This window comes from Musca vetustissima, unplaced genomic scaffold, assembly GCF_032173495.1.
Source record: "Musca vetustissima isolate MV318-11 ecotype Yass unplaced genomic scaffold, APGP_CSIRO_Mvet_v1 utg3767, whole genome shotgun sequence".
NCBI classification, from domain to species: Eukaryota; Metazoa; Arthropoda; class Insecta; order Diptera; family Muscidae; genus Musca; species Musca vetustissima.
The window spans coordinates 683,461-703,579 of NW_026886007.1; the positions used below are offsets into that span (position 1 = coordinate 683,461).

General features: G+C 35.8%; 1 protein-coding gene across 1 annotated transcript; it reads left to right on the top strand.

The window, feature by feature from the left end:
- Positions 1 to 1,691: 1,691 nt before the first annotated feature.
- LOC133333447 (PDF receptor) lies at positions 1,692 to 19,196 on the top strand. Its single transcript, XM_061541767.1, has 9 exons — positions 1,692 to 2,463; positions 8,276 to 8,386; positions 10,379 to 10,521; positions 10,608 to 10,853; positions 13,061 to 13,357; positions 13,626 to 13,889; positions 13,964 to 14,109; positions 14,178 to 14,547; positions 19,122 to 19,196. The coding sequence occupies exons 1-9, from the start codon at positions 1,692 to 1,694 to the stop codon at positions 19,194 to 19,196; spliced, it is 2,424 nt and encodes an 807-aa protein (XP_061397751.1).
- The last annotated feature ends 923 nt before the right edge of the window (positions 19,197 to 20,119 follow it).

The window sequence follows — 20,119 nt, forward strand, 5'->3', positions numbered from 1 at the left end:
AACCGAAGGCATACTAAGGGCTACAGGAGCTAAATAGGGCTCATTGGAGACCTCTGAAGCCTCAGCTAAAGTCTCAGGAGGCTGTGTACCCTTATTATAATATAATTTGGATGAATAGAACCCTACAGGAGTCCTGTAAAGGCTTTCTGAACCTACATAGATGAGTTTAGCGGTTAAAGAGACTCGCTGAAGGCACTGGAAGTCCACTGAGACTCGATGAGAGGTACAAGAAATGTGACGAAGATCAAAACTGGTCAAATGAAGCTTCTGTAAACTCCCATAGGCATACTGAGGGCTACAGGGCTCGTTGAAGGCCTATGAGGACTCAGCGAAAGTCTCAGGAGGCATTGTACCCTCGCTGTATTATTATATGGATGAATAGAATCCTACAGAAACCTGTAAAGTCCTGTTGAAACTACATTGACTTGCTGAAGACCCTGAAAGTCCACAGAGACTTGATGAGAGATACAGAAGTTGAGTCGAAGACCAAAACTAGTCAAAAGAGGCCGCCTGCCCAAACTCCGAAGGTACACTGAGGGCTAGGAGTTAATTAGGGTTCACTGAAGGCCTCCGGAGACTCAGCGAAAGTCTCAGGAGGCTATGTACCCTCGCTGCGTTATTATATGGATGAATAGAATACTACAGGAACCTTTAAAGGCTTGCTGAACCTACATAGACGAGATTGAGGACCACCGAGACTTGCTGAAGAACCTGGAAGTCTAGTAAAATTTGATGAGAAGCAAAGTAGATAAATCAGGGGGCTTCCATCTTGTCCTTCTAGCCTACCATGATGACTGCAGATCATCCACTAGGTTTATATAAACTTCAGATGCCTCCAGTGGCCTGCGAATTTCAATAGAGACTTCTATGCTACATCTGTTAGTCTCTGAGCCTCCGACAGTCCTTCAAATTGTCTCTATAGACTCATCTGGGCTTCAGCTAATCTACATATATTACTGGAACATGGAGCTTGTCCTCCTAGCCAAATTCGCTTTAGGTTCCTCTAATAAAACTCGTCGAACAGCCTGTATTCTTCGATTCTCATGCATTGTGACAGCTGTTATACGCCACATGGGTCTCTTATAATAAAATATTAACCTCTTTGAGCAGCAGCTATAATTTGCTGCATCTACAGAGATTCCTGCAGGCCATCCAGGAGGTTTATATATAGACTTTACATGCCTCCAGTGCCCTGCGAATTTCAATATCAATCTCTACGCTATGCCTGTTAGTTTATGAGCCTTCGGCAATCCTTCAAAACGTCTCTATGGACCCATCTGGGCTTCAGTTGATCTACGGAGATTCCTGGGCCTTTTAGGTCTCTCTCCTAGCCTCTTTCGTTTGTCATTCCTCTTTAGAATCCCTTTAATTTGCTTATTTTTTTGATTTTCCGTTGTGTACAATGTGGCGTATACTTGGTGACAGTTCGTATACGCCACTTAGGTCTTCTATACAAATATGAGCTTCCTTACACATTTTCAATTGAATTTTTAAGCTACATTTCTAATCGGAACCCTTAACATTAATTCCAATTTTTCTCCATCTTCTAATTCTAGGTTTCCGAACAAAAACCTATTGTCAATTTACTACCACGACGAATTTTACAACCGAAACGCTAATCCCATTGTACACTTAAAAAGGTTGCCGATTCCATTCAATTACCTTTCACCAATGTTCCGCTCAACCTGACAATGGCTTTGACGACACTGACACCCCAGTATGAACCTAAATCATCGCCGACCATTGCCGAAGCATCAAATGATTTGAATGTTGCTGAAAATCTACACAAGGCTGCTGTGCGATTGTTAACTAAACGCAGTGTCGTTATCCAAAATGCCATTGAAACGAAAGGTGGCAATGAAGCGGTTGGGCGCCAACAACATCTTGACCATCATCAGCCCAGTAGCGTCAGTGTAATAATGGATCGAAATTTAGCTGAGAGCATAGCAACGATACGTAAAAATGTAACAAGGGTGTTGCAGATGTATTTTCGTCAACTAAATGAAACGACAACAACAACAGCAGGACCAAGCATGCCCGAGGCTACTAACACACACCAACTGCTGACCAACGATATACAAACAAATGTAACGACAACGACGACGATGATGATGACGAACAGTACACCTACACATTTTGTAGCCAATGTGGTCGGAACAATGACTTCGGAAGTTTTACAAAATTCCACCAATGTTACCTATTACAATACCAGCCTAGCAAGTAGCGACAGCAACAACAACAACAGCAACAATGTGATATCAACAGCAGTGTCCCATTTAGCGGACGTTGCCAATGCCACCTTGGCTACGTCCACAACGCAAGCCACCAACCCGTCCCTAACATCGCCACACACCACCCTGACGTCGTTAATAAGGAATATAACATATCCTAGTTATGGCATACCAATTAGCAGTGCGGAAAATTGTTCGGCAATATTTAGCAGCTATACGCCACCGCAAACAGGTGAGATACAATGACTTATATTTCAATAGAAGGTATTCAAATCTATTTTAAAATTCTTCGGGTTTCATATTTTGGGTGTATGAGTAATAAAAACCTAATAAAGTTGTAAATACGCCCCCAGAGCCCGGCTAATTATATTAGTTATGCGCTCCAGGGTCCAACTTTCTGTAATTGGTAGAAAAAGAGAAGAAGGTTTAAGCTTCCGTAAGTTAGATAAAGGCCCTTGTGGGCTTCCTGGTTAAATATATAGGTGATTAAGATCCTCCAGCTGTCACTCAGGCTTCTGAGACCTAGCTGCTGCTCCTCATAAAGATACTGGACCTTTCTTGGCCCTTCAGCTCACCTTCATAAGCTCAGGTGGCCTTCACTATTTCTTCACATCCTCCGACAGCCTTTCAGCTTAGTCGGAAAGACATTTTGGGCTTTCACACCGTTTAACAAGACTCTTTTGGAACTTCAGCTCACCTATATAAGCTCATGTGTCCCCTCAATACCCAGCAGAAGCCCACAACGGATCGTTAGATCAAATACAAATAGTACTCTAGCCTTCATCTTGCCTGTATAACTCATTTTAGTCTCCGGCCGTCATTCTAGTCGATCATCTATATAGACTTCTGGGCCTTTCCGATTGTCTCCCTAGCCTGTTTGGTGTCTGTTTCCTCTTTGAATTGCTTATTTTTCAGATTTTCCCTGGTGTACAATGTGGCGTATACATTGTGACAGCATTTATACGCCACAGAGGCCTCACTGCAAATGATAATAGGAATACGGGCCGTTCATGGCTCCTTAACTCATCTCATTAAGTTTATGTGGCCTTCAGTACTTCTCCACATCCTCCTACAGCCTTTCAGCTCGATCGAAAAGCTTCATTGGACCTTCAGGTCGTCTGACAAGATCTTCGGACTTCAGCTCACCCATATAAGCTCATGAGCTCATTCATTTTGCATACAATCACCTCTCTAGACTACAATTAGCCTTGACAGAATCATTTGACCTATTTCGGACTCCATTAAAAGAACTCCATAGGCCTGCTGCAAGCCTTCAAGTCGCTTTTAGAGTCTCCCGAAAACTTCTGCAGCCTCGCACGATCTTCCTCTAAAATATGATGGCTTTCGATTCAACTTCCGAGACTCATGCCTCAATCTCCAATCCTCAATTATACTAGAGAGACTTATGTTGTCTCCGATGGCCCTCCAAAACTTAAACAGAGGTCCCTATATAGTTCCTAATCCTTCGATGTAGACCCTGTGGTCTTCAGATAGTCAACAAAGACTTCTCCACGGCTTCAGTGGATTTTCATTGACTCATGAACTCCTCAGCTCAATTGTACAGACTTCTAACCCAAATGTGAAATTCTTGGGCCTTTTAAAGGCTTTGGAGACACCCGAAACCTTCAGCTCATCTTTGCAATCTCCCTTTCCTGCAAAGCTTCCTCTGAAACATATAGGCCTTCAAGTCAACTTCGGAGACTCATGGTCTCAACCTCGGAACCTCAATTATACTTTAGCGACTTTTCTGGTCTACTGTGACCCTCCAAAACTTATACAGAGGTTTCTATATACTTCCTAACCCTTCTATATAGAACCTGTGGTCTTCTGCAAGGCTTCAGTACATTTTTATTGACCCACAACCTCCTCAAGATTTCCGAAATCTACTGCAGGTCTTTCTAGCATCGTTTGATCTTCCTCTGAACTATATAAGCCAATTTAACTTCGGACACCCATGGCGTCTTCATCTTATAGTTATAGGCTCCTGTGACCCTCCAGAACATTCTCAGAGGTTCCCAAAAATGCCTAACGCTTCAATGCTGAACCTGTGGCATTCTGAGTGTCAATATAGACATTTGTGAGGCTTTAATTTTTTTTTTAAAGACCCCTAACGACTTCCGTTCAACTATACAGACCCTCAGCTCAAATGTATACCCTCCTGAGACCTTCAAATCGCCTAGGGAGACTTCTAAACCCCTCTGTTCGTCTCTATAGCTTCGCATGAGCTTCCTCTGAACTATATATGCATTCATCATAATTTCAGAGACTCATGGGCTCTTCACTTGGTTGGTATAAGCTCTTCAGCTCATATATATACTCAACATTGGCCTTCAGCTGCTTAATTTCCGGAAACTTTATCTCCTCTGACCCCTCAGCCCTACTACGAAGTGATATCAGATTTCCTGTGGCATTCCAGAACTGATGCAGAGAGGATTATGTAGTTCAATACTTCTCATGGCCTTCAGATAGTCAACATAGACTTTTGTCAGGCTTCAGTTAATTTTTTTTTTTTTTTTTTGACCCAAACCCTCGTCCGCTCAACTATACAGACATCTACCTGAAATGTACACATTCCCAATCACTTCATATCACCTATGGAGGTTCCCGAAAACTTATGACTGACCTTCAACTCAACTTCGTAGCCTCATGGGATCTTCATTTGGTCGGTATGGGCTCATTACCTCAACCACATACTCCAATGATCACTAGAACTATCTTTACTCTCTAAATTTGGCTTTCAGCTGCCTAATTTCCGCAAATTTAATAGCCTCTGACCCTCAGCCCTACCACAAAGTTTTATCAGATCTCCTCTGGCCCTCCAGACCTTTTGTAAGGCCTCAGTTGATTTTTATTGACCCAAAACCTCGTCCTATACAACTATACAGACTTCTAACTCAAATGTTTACATTCCCTAGCCCATCAGATCACCTATGGAGGCTCCCGAAAACTTCTGTTTTTCTCTTTAGCCTCGTATGACCTTCCTCTGAACTGTATAGGCCTTCAACTCAACTTTCGTTGCCTCATGTTCTTTTCATTTGGTCGGTATGGCCTCATTAGCTCATCTACATGCTCAAATATCGTCTTCAGCTCCCCTATACCCCCATACTAAGTTTCCCCAGACCCTTAGCCCCACTAAAGAGACTTATCTGATCTCCTGTGGCCATCCAGAACTTATACAAACATTCCTAATGATTTCAAGTCGCCTAAGTAGCCTCGCATAACCTTCCTATGAACTATATATTCCTTCAACTCAACTACATAGATTCATGGGGTCTTCAGCTTGTCAGTATAGTCTTCAACAGCTTCCTGCACTTCTTCAGTTTATCTTCAGAGTAATATGTGTCCTTCAGCTCCCCTATTACTCAATACATAGTCTCCTCAGAACCTCAGGCCTAGTAGAGAGGCTTATCAGGTCTCCTTTGGCCCTCCAGAACTTATACAGACGTTCCTAAGTATTTCAAGTCGCCTAAGTAGCCTCGTATGACCTTCCTAGGAACTGTATAGGCCTTCAAGTCATCTGCACAGATTCATGGGGTCTTCAGTTTATCAGTATAGGCTTCAACAGCTTCCTGCACTTCTTCAGTTCAACTTCACAGTAAAATATGGCCTTCAGCTCCCACATTACTCTACACATAGTCTTCTCAGAACCTCAGCCCCATTAGAGAGACTTATCTGATCTCCTGTGGTCATCCAGAACTTATATAGACGTTCCTAAGTATTTATATTCTTCTATGTAGCCTCGTATGACTTTTCTCTGAGTTCTATAGGCCTTCAACGCAACTACATTGACTGATGGGGTCTTTTGTTTGTCGATGTAGACTTCGGCAGCTTTCTGCACTTCTTCAGTTCATCTTCACAGTAAAATGTGGTCTTCAGCTCCCCTATTACTCTATACATAGTCTCCTCAGAACCTCAGCCCCATTAGAGAGAGACTTATCCGATCTCTCTTGGCTCTCCAGAACTTCCTTCGTACTTTATTGCATTTAGGTAGCTTCGTATGACCTTCCTCTAAATTCCATAGGCCTTCAACTCAGCTATATCGACTCCTGGGCTCTTCAGCTTGTCAGTAAAGACTTCAACAGCTTCCTGCACTTCTTCAGCTCATCTTCGCAGTAAAATGTTGCCTTCAGCTCTCCTAGTTTTCTATACTTAGTTTCCTGAGAACCTCAGTCCTACTTGAGAGACTTATCTGATCTCCTTTGGCTCTCCAGAACTTACTAAGTACTTCATTTCTTTTAGATAGCTTCGTATAACCTTTCTCTGAACTATATAGGTATTCAACTTAACTCCATAGACTCATGGGGTCTTCAGCAAGTCAGTATAGGCTTCCGCAGCTTCCTGTACTTCTTCAGCCCATCTTCACAGTAAAATGTGACCTTCAGCTCCCCTAATTTTCTATACTTATTTTCCCTTAGCCCTAATAAAGAGACTTATCTGATCTCCTGTGGTCCTCCAGAACTTATATATAGGTTCCTAAGCTATTCAGTTCTTTTTGGTAGCCTCGTATGACCTCTGTCTGAGATATAGAGGCCTTCAACTCAACTACATAGACTCACGGGGTCTTCTATTTGCCGATATAGGCTTCAACAGCTTCCATCTTCCTTTTCAGTTCGTCTTCACAGTAAAATGTGGCCTTCAGCTCTCCTATTACTCAATACATAGTCTCCTCAGAATCTCAGAACCTACTAGAGAGACCCCTTTGGCTCTCCAGAACTTATACAAACTTTCTTAAGTACATTAATTCTCCTAGATAGCCTCCAATGAACTTCCTCTGAACTATATATGTATTCACCACAACTACACAGACTCATGGGATCTTCTGTTTGCCGGTATAGGCTTTGACAGCTTCCTGCACTTCTTCAGCTCATCTTCACACTCAAATGTGACCCGCAGCCCCTCAATATTTCCTGCTGGGACCTTTAATTCGACTTCAACGAACTCTCACATAACTTCCGCTGGCTCCTCTACATTTCTTTTCAAAGAAGCAGAATTTTTTTATTTTTTTTTACCTCCACCTGCTTCCTGTCCTGCACCAATTGCTGCAATTTTTGTCCAATCAATTATTGCAAATAATGAATTCCATTCACTTCAATTCAGTTCCTCGACAATTACGAACAAAAATTAAATCATTAGAAAAAACATTGTTGCCAGGACACTTCGTAGCGGGGGTGGTAGTGACCCAAATAAGTTTACTTTTAGTTCGGACATTTCTAAGATAAGGGTAAATAAATATATAGAAGCAAAATAATAGTTGTAAACGAAAAAGAATGCAAAAAGAAGAAGAAAAGGTAAACTCAACGGAAGCCTGGGTAAATATAACGGGGGAGGAGAAAATGGAGAAGAGGAAATTTTACAAACAAAGGTGGAAAGAAAGAAATAGCCTCAGCAAAAAAGAAGGTGTAGTAGCAGGAAATGTAAATTTCTGGTGAATTTTAATAAAGCAATTAGTTGTCCGTTTTCAAATTTAAGTTTTGAAATTTAAAAAAAATATATTCTTTTCCTATGGAAATTAAATTTATTGAATTAATAATAATCATACGCTCCCTTGTATCCTACCTAATATTGAATTATTATTAGTTATACGCACCCATGCTCTTGTATTAATAATAATCATGCGCAGAGGGCATGCAAAGGTCAAAAAAATCATATTTTCTTAAATTTTAAAATTTTTTAAAAATTTTTTCCACTATTTCCAAAATCCTCTCGAAATTTCCGATATTTCCATAATTTTTATTTTTGTCCGTAATCCAATACCGCAAACATTTACCAAACGTTAATTTATTTCTCTAAATTTTTTTTTGTTCCGCAATTAAATACCTCGTCCAATTACAAGTTTTTATTGTCACGGTATATGTGTGCGTGGCCGCAGCTTTTATGGTAATCATCCTTCCATCGTAATTTAGCCACTATCAACGTCACTGTCGTGTTTTCTGTTTTTTTGTCTCATCAAATCACTTGCCATTAACCACACTTTATCACTAATTGTCGTTATATCCCCTTTCTCACTTTTCTTTGTGGGTGTCTGTGTGTGTGTTTTTTTTTAGGTTTATTTTGCAACTGGACTTGGGATATGTTTACATGTTGGCCACCTACACCAGCTGGAGCATTGGCGCACATGGGCTGTCCATCGGGTTTTCGGGGAGTCGATGCAAGAAGTAAGTATGGAAATGTCAAGAAAAACTTAAAACCATGGAGAAAATTAAAGAAACCCAGTAAGGAAAGTAGTAAAGTCGGACTGGACCGACTATATGATACCCTTCAGCACTTTGGGTATATTCAATAGATGTCTCCTAACAGACGTCGAATTTATAAAGGACCAGTAAAATGAAATTGGATCCATAAACATGTCATTCTGCAACCGATACTAAATTTTTCATTTGGTCAGATATAGAAGCTATATCTAAATCTGAACCGATTTTCACGAAACTTAACACAAATCGTTCTAGACCTAATTCATTACGCTATGCCAAATTTCGTGCAAATCGAAAGATATATAGGAACCTTGGTACACCATTTACATAAAATCGGACGAAAGTATATATGGGAGCTATATCTAAATCTGAATCGATTTTCACGAAACTTAGCACACATCATTCTGGGCCTAATTCAGTACCCTATGCCAAATTTCGTGCAAATCGTAAGATATATAGGGACTTTAGTGCCTATATCGGGCGAAAATATATATGAGAGCTATATCTAAATCTGAACCGATTTTCACGAAACTTAGCACACATCATTCTGGATCTAATTCAGTTCTCTATGCCAAATTTCGTGCAAATCGAAAGATATATAGGGACTTTGGTACACCATTTACCTTAAATCGGACGAAAATATATATGGGAGCTATATCTAAATCGGAACCGATTTTCACGAAACTCAACACACATCATTCTAGACCTAATTCATTACGATATGCCAAATTTCGTGCAAATCGAATGATATATAGGAACCTTTTTGCACCATTTACTTTAAATCGGACGAAAATATATATGGAGCTATATCGAAATCTGAACCGATTTTCAGGAAACTTGAAACACATCATTCTGGGCCTAAGTCAGTACCCTATGTCAAATTTCGTGCAAATCGAAAGATATATAGAGACTTTAGTGCCTATATCGGGCGAAAATATATATGAGAGCTATATCTAAATCTGAACCGATTTTCACGAAACTTAACACACATCGTTCTATACCTAATTCAGTACCCTATGCCAAATTTCGTGCAAATCGAAAGATATATGGAGACTTTGGTACACCATTTACATTAAATCGGACGAAAATATATATGGGAGCTATATCTAAACCTGAACCGATTCTCAGGAAACTTAACACACATCATTCTAGGCTTAATTCAGTACGATATTCCAAATTTCGAGCAAATCGAAAGATATATAGGGACCTTGGTGCCACATTTACCTTAAATCGGACGAAAATATATATGTGAGCTATATCTAAATCTGAACCGATTTTCACGAAACTAAACACACATAATTCTAGGCTCAATTAAGTACGCTATGCCAAATTTCGTGCAAGTCGAAAGATATATAGGGACTTTGGTGCGCCATTTACAATAAATCGGACGAAAATATATAAAGGAGGTATATCTAAATCTGAAACGAAACTTAGCACATATCATTCTGGACCTAATTCAGTACCTTATGCCAAATTTCGTGCAAATCGAAAGTTATATAGGGACTTTAGTGTCTATATCGAACGAAAATATATATGAGAACTATATCGAAATCTGAACCGATTTTCACAAATTTCAATAGGGTTCGTCCTTAGGTCAAATAAGTGGCTTGTGCCAAATTTCATCCAAATCAGATCACATATGCGACCTGTACTTTGTTTACAATCTAACATCTACAGACGGACGGACAGACATGCATAAATCGCCTCAGAAAGTGATTCTATGCATATTCTCAAAAAGAACCGTGTGTCTATCTCGTTTCCTTTTGCCTGTTACAAACATATGCACAAAGACATAATATCCTGTGCTGAAGGGTATAAATATTGAAAAAGGTCCCAAAAAAATATTTGAGGTCTAAAATTTTTAAAAATATTTTTGAGGCCTATTTATGGGCTTGGAACTTTAAAAAAAAAATATTTTTTATGCTTTACTAATTTGAAATCTGTTTCTCCTTGCAGAATTTGCCAATCGCAAATGTGAACTGAACGGCCATTGGGGTGGCCGACCTCATGAGCCACCCAGTGCCAATGGTTGGACTGATTATAATCCATGCTTTAAGCCGGAAGTAAAAACGTTATTAGATAAAGTGCCGAATTTGGAGGTAAGTACTAGAGTTCTCACACCCTCTCTCTCTCCCTCGTCGATTCTCTATTAATTTCCTCCCCTTCATTCTCCCTATCTTTACAGCTAGTCGTTGAAATAGCTAAACGTACACGTACCTTGGAAATTGTTGGCCTTATACTGTCACTGGTGGCATTAATCCTGTCGTTAATCATATTCTGTAATTTTCGTTCGTTGCGTAATAATCGTACAAAAATCCATAAAAATCTCTTCATTGCCATGGGTCTGCAGGTGATCATACGGCTGTCCTTGTATTTGGAGCAGGCATTTCGGCCGGGTAAAACGGAAACGATAACGGGAATTGAAAATACGGTAAGTAAAAGTAAAAATCCAAGGACAAACCCTATTGAAATTGAAGAAAATCGGTTTAGATTTCGATATAGCTCCCGTATATATTTTCGTCCGATTTAATGTAAATGGTGCACCAAAGTCCCTATATGTCATTCGATTTGCACGAAATTTTGCATAGCGTACTGAATTAGGTCTAGAATGATATGTGCTAAGTTTCGTGAAAATCGGTTCCAATTTAGATATAGCTCCTATATATATTTTCGTCCGATTTAAGGTAAATCGTGTACCAAAGTCTGTAAATATCTTTCGATTTGCACGAAATTTGGCATAGCGTACTGAATTAGGTCTAGAATGATGTGTGCTAAGTTTCGTGAAAAGCGATACAGATTTCGATATAGGTCCCATATATATTTTCGTCCGATTTAATGTAAATTGTGCACCAAAGTCCCTATATATCTTTCGATTTTCAGGAAATTTATTATAGTGTACTGAATTATGTCTAGAATGATATGTGCTAAGTTTCGTGAAAATCGATACAGATTTCGATATAGGTCCCATATATATTTTCGTCCGATTTAATGTAAATTGTGAACCAAAGTCCCTATATATCTTTCGATTTTCAGGAAATTTGGTATAGTGTACTGAATTATGTCTAGAATGATATGTGTCAAGTTTCCTCCAAATCGGTTCAGATATAGATATGCTCCCATATATATATATATATATTCGTCCGATTTGATGTAAATGGTGTACCAAAGTCCTTATATATCTTTCGATTTGCACGAAATTTGGCATAGGGTACTGTATTAGATCCAGAATGATATGTGTCAAGTTTCGTAAAAATCGGTTTAGATTTAGATATAGCTTCAATATATATTTTCGTCCGATTTAAGGTAAATGGGGCACCAAAGTCCCTGTATATCATGCGATTTGCACGAAATTTAGGATAGCGTATTGAATTCAGCCTAGACTGATGTGTGCAAAGTTCTGTAAAAATCGGTTCAGTTTTAGATATAGCTCCCATATATATTTTCGTCCGATTTTATGTAAATGATGCACCAAAGTACCTGTATATCCTTCGATTTGCACGAAATTTGCCATAGGGTACTGAATTAGGTCTAGAATGATGTGTGTTAAGTTTTGCGAAAATCGGTTCAGATTTAGATTAGTTCCCATATATATTTCCGTCCGATTTAAGGTAAATGGGGCACCAAAGTCCCTATGTATCTTTCGATTTGCACGAAATTTGGTATAGGGTACTGAATTAGGTACAGAATGATGTGTGCTAAGTTTCCTAAAAATCGGTTTAGATTTAGATATAGCTCCCATATATATTTTCGTCCGATTTCATGTAAATAGTGTACCAAAGTCCCTATATATCTTTCGATTTGCACGAAATTTGGTATAGGGTACTGAATTAGGTACAGAATGATGTGTGCTAAGTTTCGTTAAAATCGGTTCAGATTTAGATATAGCTCCCATATATATTTTCGTCCGATTTAAGGTAAATAGGGCACCAAAGTCCCTATATATTTTTCGATTTGCACGAAATTTGGCACAGCGAACTGAATTAGGTCTAGAATGATGTGTGCTAAGTTTCGTGAAAATCGATTCAGATTTCGATATAGCTACCATATATAGTTTCGTCCGATTTAATGTAAATGGTGTACCGAAGTCTTTATATAGCTTCGATTTGCACGAAATTTTGCACAGCATACTGAATTAAGAGTAGAAAGATGTGTGCTTAGTTTCTTGAAAATCGGTTCAGATTTAGATATAGCTCCCATATATATTTTCGTCCGATTTAAGGTAAATGCTGCACCTAAGTCTATATATCTGCTTCGATTTACACGAAATGTTGCATAGGGTACTGAATTGAGTCTAGAATGACGTGTCCCAATTTTCGAGAAAATCGGGTCAGATTTATATATAGCTCCCATATATATTTTCGTCCGATTTAAGGTAAATTGGGCACAAAAGTCCCTATATATCTTTCGATTTGCTCGAAATTTGGGTTAGCGTAATAAATTAGGTCTAGAATGATGTGTGTTAAGTTTCTTAAAAATTGGTTCAAATTTAGATATAGGATTCATCTTTTGAATATACCCAAAGTGGTGAAGGTTATCATATAGTCGGCCCCGTCCGACGTTACTGCTTTCCTTACTGGTTTTAAATTAATTTCTTTCTTATTGCCCCCATGTTCTCTCTCCCACCTCCCTCCCTTACAGCTCTACCTATGTGAAACCTCTTATATTTTATTGGAATATGCCAAGACCGCCATGTTTATGTGGATGTTCATCGAAGGCTGGTATCTGCACAATATGGTCACTGTTTCCGTATTCCAAGGTAGATTCCCATATAAACTCTACTCGATTGTGGGATGGGGTGTACCCGTGCTGATGACCACCATATGGGCGATATGTACGGCCTTTTATTATGCCGATACGACGCATGACTGCTGGGGTAATTACAATTTAACGCCGTACTATTGGATATTGGAGGGCCCGCGTATTGTTATTATAACGGTAAGGGTTGTTGGATTTTTCTGAAATATTTTAAAATATTTTTTTTTAATTTTTTTTAAAATATTTTTTTTTAATTTTTTTAAAAATTTTTTTTAATTTTTTTTTAAAATTTTTTTTTTTTTTTTTTTTTTTAAATATTTTTTTTATCTTTTTATTTTTTTTTAATTTTGAAAATTTTATTTTTTTTTATTTTGAAAATTTAAATTTTTTTTAATTTTGAAAATTATTTTTTTGTTAAATATTTTTAAAAAAATTTCCCTTTTTTCAGATAAATTTTGCATTTCTTTTAAACATAATCGCCGTGCTGGTCATGAAGTTACGCGAAAGCCAGGCCAGCGATATCGAGCAAACCCGCAAGGCAGTCCGTGCTGCCATCGTCTTACTGCCTCTGTTGGGCACCATCAATATTTTATATTTAGTTCCGACCCTAGAGACACCCTGGAAATTTGCCTTGTGGTCCTATGTGACCCATTTCCTAAATACATTTCAGGGATTTTTTATAGCCTTAATTTATTGTTTCCTAAACGGAGAGGTAGGTGGAGATTTTCGAAAATAAAAAAAAAATCGGAAATTAATTTTTTTACAATTTTTTTTTTTTAATTGCAGGTAAGGGCAGTTCTACTTAAAAGCCTGGCTACGTATATGTCGGTGCGCGGCCATCCCGAATGGGTTCCCAAGCGAGCTTCAATGTACTCGGCGGGTTATAATACCGCCCATGATACCGAAAATCATCATCATGGTGAAAATAAACGGTGGGTATTGAAAAATTTTTAAATAATAATTTTCAAAATTAAATTCCAAAAATTTTATTTTTTTCCAGCAATGGCTCACCCTCCACCAAACGTCTGAATGGCCGCAAGGGCAGTTGCTCCACGGTCATACACCAGGCGAATAACAAACATCCTAAAATACAAAAATCTCCAAGACTATCGCACAGCAATGCCAGTGGCCAGGGTAATCATTTGCCACTGCCGCAAGAGCCTCACCATGGCCATCAACAGCGTTTGGGTAGTACGGGCAGTACGAATAACAACAATGGCGGCGGGATAGGTGGGGCTGCTGGCAGTGATACCAGCCTGCACTCACTAAATCGCCTGAATCATCACATACACCATCATCACCACCAGCTGCCGCATAATCGCCGCTCACATCACAGCTGGTTGCTGACACTGTGCTTTCGCGGCCAAAAGGTACTTAGGGTACCGCCAGCATCAACCGAACCTCCTGAGTCAGTTGTATTTGAGTTGTCAGAGCAGTAGTTCAATATAAAAAATATCAAACAAATCAATCACTTAGTTGCGCTTACTTTATTACTCTCGCAAAGTAAAATATTTTTTGTTCTCTCTATCTCTTGCAAAAAAATGCTTAAAAAATTCTCACATAATTATTTAGATTTTTAATTTATTTTTTTATTTTTATTCTATATATAGCAAGTAGTAATTATATTTATTTAAACAAATTATATTACTCATACGCCTAACTAGCCTAGCCTGCAAAATAATTATTATAAATCATACGCAACATGGCAATGTCAATTAATATTAATTATGCGCACTAGGGTACAATATTTATTTTCTTTAATTTCATTGTAGCCATTCATTGGATAGCATATTGAATTTTTATTTTCAATATAATTTTTCATATTTTTTATTAATTAAAAAAATTAACTTCTTAATACCCAAAAAAGTAAAAAAAAGTCGACTAGTGGCATTTTAGTTCTGCAACCAACTATTTTCCGAAACCCCAAAGGCCCAACACCGAATTTTCGAAACCCCAGCAGAAATATTGTAAATCTAGGTCATCTCAACAGATTTTGAAAGTTTAAATATTTTATTTCACGACCAAGAAATGCTAACAGCGATTTTTGTGCTGGCTGTGTAGATATCCCTTAAAAGAAATTGTAACAATTTTTAAAAAATTCTAAAAGATGTTGTAGCTTTCCGATCATCATAAAATTTTGCTCAAACATAAAGAACCCCTCTATGCTTCCCCACAAAAATTAACATAAATCTTAAAAATAGTTAAGATCGGGAAATTCTACAAATTCTGCTAACGCAAAATTTGAAAAATTTTCCAAATTTTTTCAGCAAAATTGATTTTCAAAAAATTCTACAGCCTAAAGTTTTTAATAAATTTTAATACAATTTGGCATAGAGGTAAATACAAAAATTACACTAGCAAAATTTGAAAAATTTTACAAGAAATTTTCAACAAAATTGATATTCAAAAAATTCTACAGCCTAGAGTTTCTAATAAATTTTAATAGAATTTGGCATAGAGGCCATAATATCGCAATTTTTTTGGTGAAATTTGAATATTTTTAAAGAAGAAAAACAGGAAACATTTGCAAAATTTCAAGAAAGTGCCTTTTTGAGAAATTTCATCATAAAATTTTGCTCAAACATAAACAACATTTTTTGCTTCGTTTTATAAAAAATAACATAAATCTTAAAAATCTTAACGCGAAGAATATTGTGTTTAAAAAATTTTAAAGCAAAATTTGAAAAATTTTCCAAATTGTATAAATTTTGTACAAATTCTGAAAGATGTTGTAGCTTTCCGATATTGATAAGATTTTGCCACAACTTCTAGATAGCCTCAAAGCTTCTCCACAAAAATTAACATAAATCTTAAAAATAGTTAAAGTTGGGAAATATCAAAAAGTCTGGTAACGCAAAATTTGAAAAATTTTCCGAAATTTAAGCAGCAAAATTGATTTTCAAAAAATTCTACAGCCTACAGTTTTTAATAAATTGCAATACAATTTAGCACAAAAGTAGAGTAATAAGCCTAGAATATTCACAATTTTTTTGGTAAAAATTAGGCCACTATTAGGGAAGAAAATCAAGATCGAAGCCATTACGCAAAATTTCTAAATGGTACTTTTTGGGAAATTTGAATATTTTTGGGAAACATTTGCAAAAATTCTAGAGGTTGTTTGAATTTTCCGATCGTCATAAAATTTTGCATAAACATGAAGAACTCCTCTAAGCTTCTCCACAAAAATCAACCTAAATCTTAAAAATAGTTAAGGTCGGAAAATGCCAAAAATTCTGCTAACGCAAAATTTGAAAAATTTTCAAAATTATACAAATTTTGTAAAAATTCTGGAAAATATTGTAGCTTTCCGATGTTGATAAAATTTTGCCACAATTCATAGATAGCCTCAAAGCTTCTTTACAAAATATAACATAAATCTTAAAAATAGTTAAAGTCGGGAAATAGCAAAAATTTTGCTAACGCAAAATTTGACAAATTTTCCAAATTTTTTTTAGCAAAATTGATTTTCAAAAAATTCCACAGCTTATATTTTTAAATGAATTTTAATACAATTTGGCATAGAGGTAGAGTAATAACCCTAGACGATCCACAAAAAATTTCATAAAGATTGGGTTGTTATTATGGATGAAAATCAAGATCGAAGCCATTACGCATAATTTCAAGAAATCACCTTTTTGGGAAATTTTGACATTTGTCGGTTTGTGTTCTCAAAAAAAATTTTTTTGAAAACATTTTCGTTTTGATGAAAATATCCTAAACCTTTTCTAACAAATCTAACTCTTTTCAAAAAATCATCACAGGAAAAAATTTGCTTAAAATGATTTTAGAATTAGGTTTGGGCAAATTATGTATAAAGTGTAGAGGGCGCTGTACTTTTCCAATGATCATAAAATTTTGCACAATGACACAAAAACTGAAAATTTTTACAAAATTTAATTTTCAACAAATTAAATTTTGTAAAATTTCTACAACTCAAAGTTTTTAATGGAATGTCATGAAATTTGGCACAGAGTTAGGCTAGTAACTCTAGATTATTCATAAATTATTTCAGCAAGATGCGGTCATTATTATGGAAGAAAATTATAATTGAATTAGATGCGCAAAAAATTTGAAAAGTAGCATTTTGGGGTTTTTAACAAATAATCTTTAAAAAAATGTTTTTTTGTTCTAATCAACAAAAGTTTTTACACAATGATAAATGTTCCTTGGAAGAATATTCCCATCGATTTTTATAAATCTTAAAATTATTTAAGTCCCTCAACTACCCAAAATCCTTACCACACAAAAACTGAAAAAATTTCGTAAATTTGTTCATCAAAATTGATTTTAGAAAAATTCTACAATCCTCGTGGTTTATCGAATTGATCTGAAATTCTGCACAGAGTTAGCCTAATGACCCTAAATTATTCATAAATTATTTCAGGAAGTTTCGGTCATTACTAAGGAAGATAGTTCCAATCGAACGAGATGCGCAAAAATTGTAAATTTTCAATTTTTTGTGGTTGTTAGCAAAAAATCTTTAAAAAAATATATTTTTGTTCTCATCAACAAAAGTTTTTTGCACAGTGATAAAAGTTCCCTGGAATAGTATTCCCATCGATTTTTATAAATCTCAAAATTATTTAAGTCCCGAAAATACCAAAAATCCTAACAACACAAAAACTGAAAATTTTTCGTAAATTTTTTCATCAAAATTGACTTTGGAAAAATTTTACAAACCTCGCAGTTTGCCGTATTGATCTGAAATTTGGCACACAGTTAGGCTAATAACCATAGATTATTCATAAATTATTTGATCGAGATTCCGTCATTATTAAGGAAGATAGCTCCGATCGAATGAGATGCACAAAAATGTAAAATTTGAATTTTTTGGGGTTGTTAACAAAATCTCTTTAAAAAATTTATTTTTGTTCTGATCATAAAAAAATCTTTTACACAGTGATAAAGGTTCCTTTGAAGGAATATTCCCATCGATTTTTATAAATCTTAAAATTATTTAAGTCCCGAAAAAACCAAAAATCCTAACTACACAAAAACTGAAAATTGTTTGTCAATTTTTTCATCAAAATTGATTTTAGAAAAATTCTACAAACCTCGCCGTTTGTCATATTGATCTGAAATTTTGCACAGAGTTAGACTAATATCCCTAGATTATTCATAAATTATTTCATCAAGATTCGGTCATTATTATGGAAGATAGTTCCAATCGAACAAGATGCGCAAAAATGTAAAATTTCAATATTTTGGGGTTTTAAACAAAAAAAGTCTTTAATTTTTTTATTCGACGATATTTTTTGTCTTATTAGAATTAAAGTTGTGTTTAACTTATTTTTTGAATTCATTTTTTAGTTTTGAATTTTTTTTTAATCCAGTATTTAAACTCATAGTAGGCTCTGGCATAGCTTTAGATTGTTTTTTGTGTTACAGCTTGGATGGAAATATTTGGGCACAATATTGGCTGTTGGATTCGGTCAAATTAATTTTTTTGGATGTAAATAAATGTTCGGGTATCTGTAGACGACCTTTGAAAGATTATCATTATCATGTATATATTAGATCTCTGCCTCTTTTCAACTTAATATTGTGTCCAAATATTTTGATTTCCTATTGTCAAAATTTTTCTAAACCTTCTTTTTTCCTACAAATAATCTTCACAGCTTTTGAAAACAAAAACTATTTCAAAAATTACTGCCTCTATTTCAAAGCATGTTGGCTTTTATTATCGTTAAACAAAATTACTTAAAAATAATTTTAAAGAATTTTTTAACCAAAAAAACTTAATAATAAAATAATTTATTTATGTGTTTTTGTCTTTCTCTCTTTTTTCTCCATATTTTCGTAAACATACGTGTGTGGTGTGTTTTGTGCATTTTGATTCTGGTTTTATATTCGTTTTTTTTTTCAAAATTTTTTCTTTTCTTTTGGAAATTTTTTGTCTGGTATTTTTTTGTCTCTCTCTCTCTCTTTCTCTCTCCAATTGCAGAACAAATGTGTGATGTCTAATACTGAAATGCCACCAAAAATATTTATGACAACAAAAATGGAAACATTCACTTAAAAATACTGTTGACCATTAATTTTGTTGTTGTATAAATATCTAATTTATTTAAGGAAAATATATATTTTATATTTAAAAATATATATAAAAAAAAATATTTCAATATTCGATTACAGGTATATTTTGAAAAAATTAAATTTAAGTTAATTGTAAAAAACCGAACTAATGATACTTATTGTACAGTAAAGAGAAATAATATTTTTATATTTTAATTTTTTTATATATATATAAAAATAAATGTATAAATGTAAAAAAATAAATCTGTAATTTTTTGGTTTCAAAACTCTTCAATGGAGAACTCATATTGAATAAAAAAAATATCATAAAGAAATAAAATACCTATCCTCGAAATTTATGAGAGCCCATAAGAGGTAAATACCTCCAGAAAAATAAAACCAACCCTCCTGTATAATTGATCTCAGTTCCTTGGAGCAGATTGCTAAGGGGTCATTTCCATAGCTTCGATTTGGACTATGTAAAACTTTCATCAAATTGTTTTAAAAAACTCCACAATTCCAATATCGACAAAGGTCGAAGGACCATTTCAACCCAACTAACTGAACGTACCTAACCTAAATAATTGATCTCAGTTCCTTGGAGCAGATTGCTAAGGGATAATTTCCATAGCTTCGGTTTGGATTATGTAAAACTTTCATAAAATTGTTTTGAAGAACTCCACAATTCCAATATCGACAAAGGTCGAAGGACCATTTCAACCCAACTAACTGAACGTACCTAACCTGAATAAATGATTTCAGTTCCTTGGAGCAGATAGCTAAGGGATCATTTCCATAGCATCGGTTTGGACTATGTAAAACTTTCATAAAATTGTTTTCAAAAACTCCACAATTCGAATATTGACAAAGGTCGAAGGACCATTTCAACCCAACTAACTGAACGTACCTAACCTGAATAATTGATCT

Bases quoted from the DNA above. Each gene is read 5' to 3' on its own strand.
- LOC133333447 (XM_061541767.1), top strand. From the start codon at position 1,692: ATGGCTTTGACGACACTGACACCCCAGTATGAACCTAAATCATCGCCG. The intron at 8,387-10,378 runs GTAAGTATGGAA...TTCTCCTTGCAG, and splicing joins TCGGGGAGTCGATGCAAGAA to AATTTGCCAATCGCAAATGT. The intron at 14,110-14,177 runs GTGGGTATTGAA...ATTTTTTTCCAG, and splicing joins CATCATGGTGAAAATAAACG to CAATGGCTCACCCTCCACCA.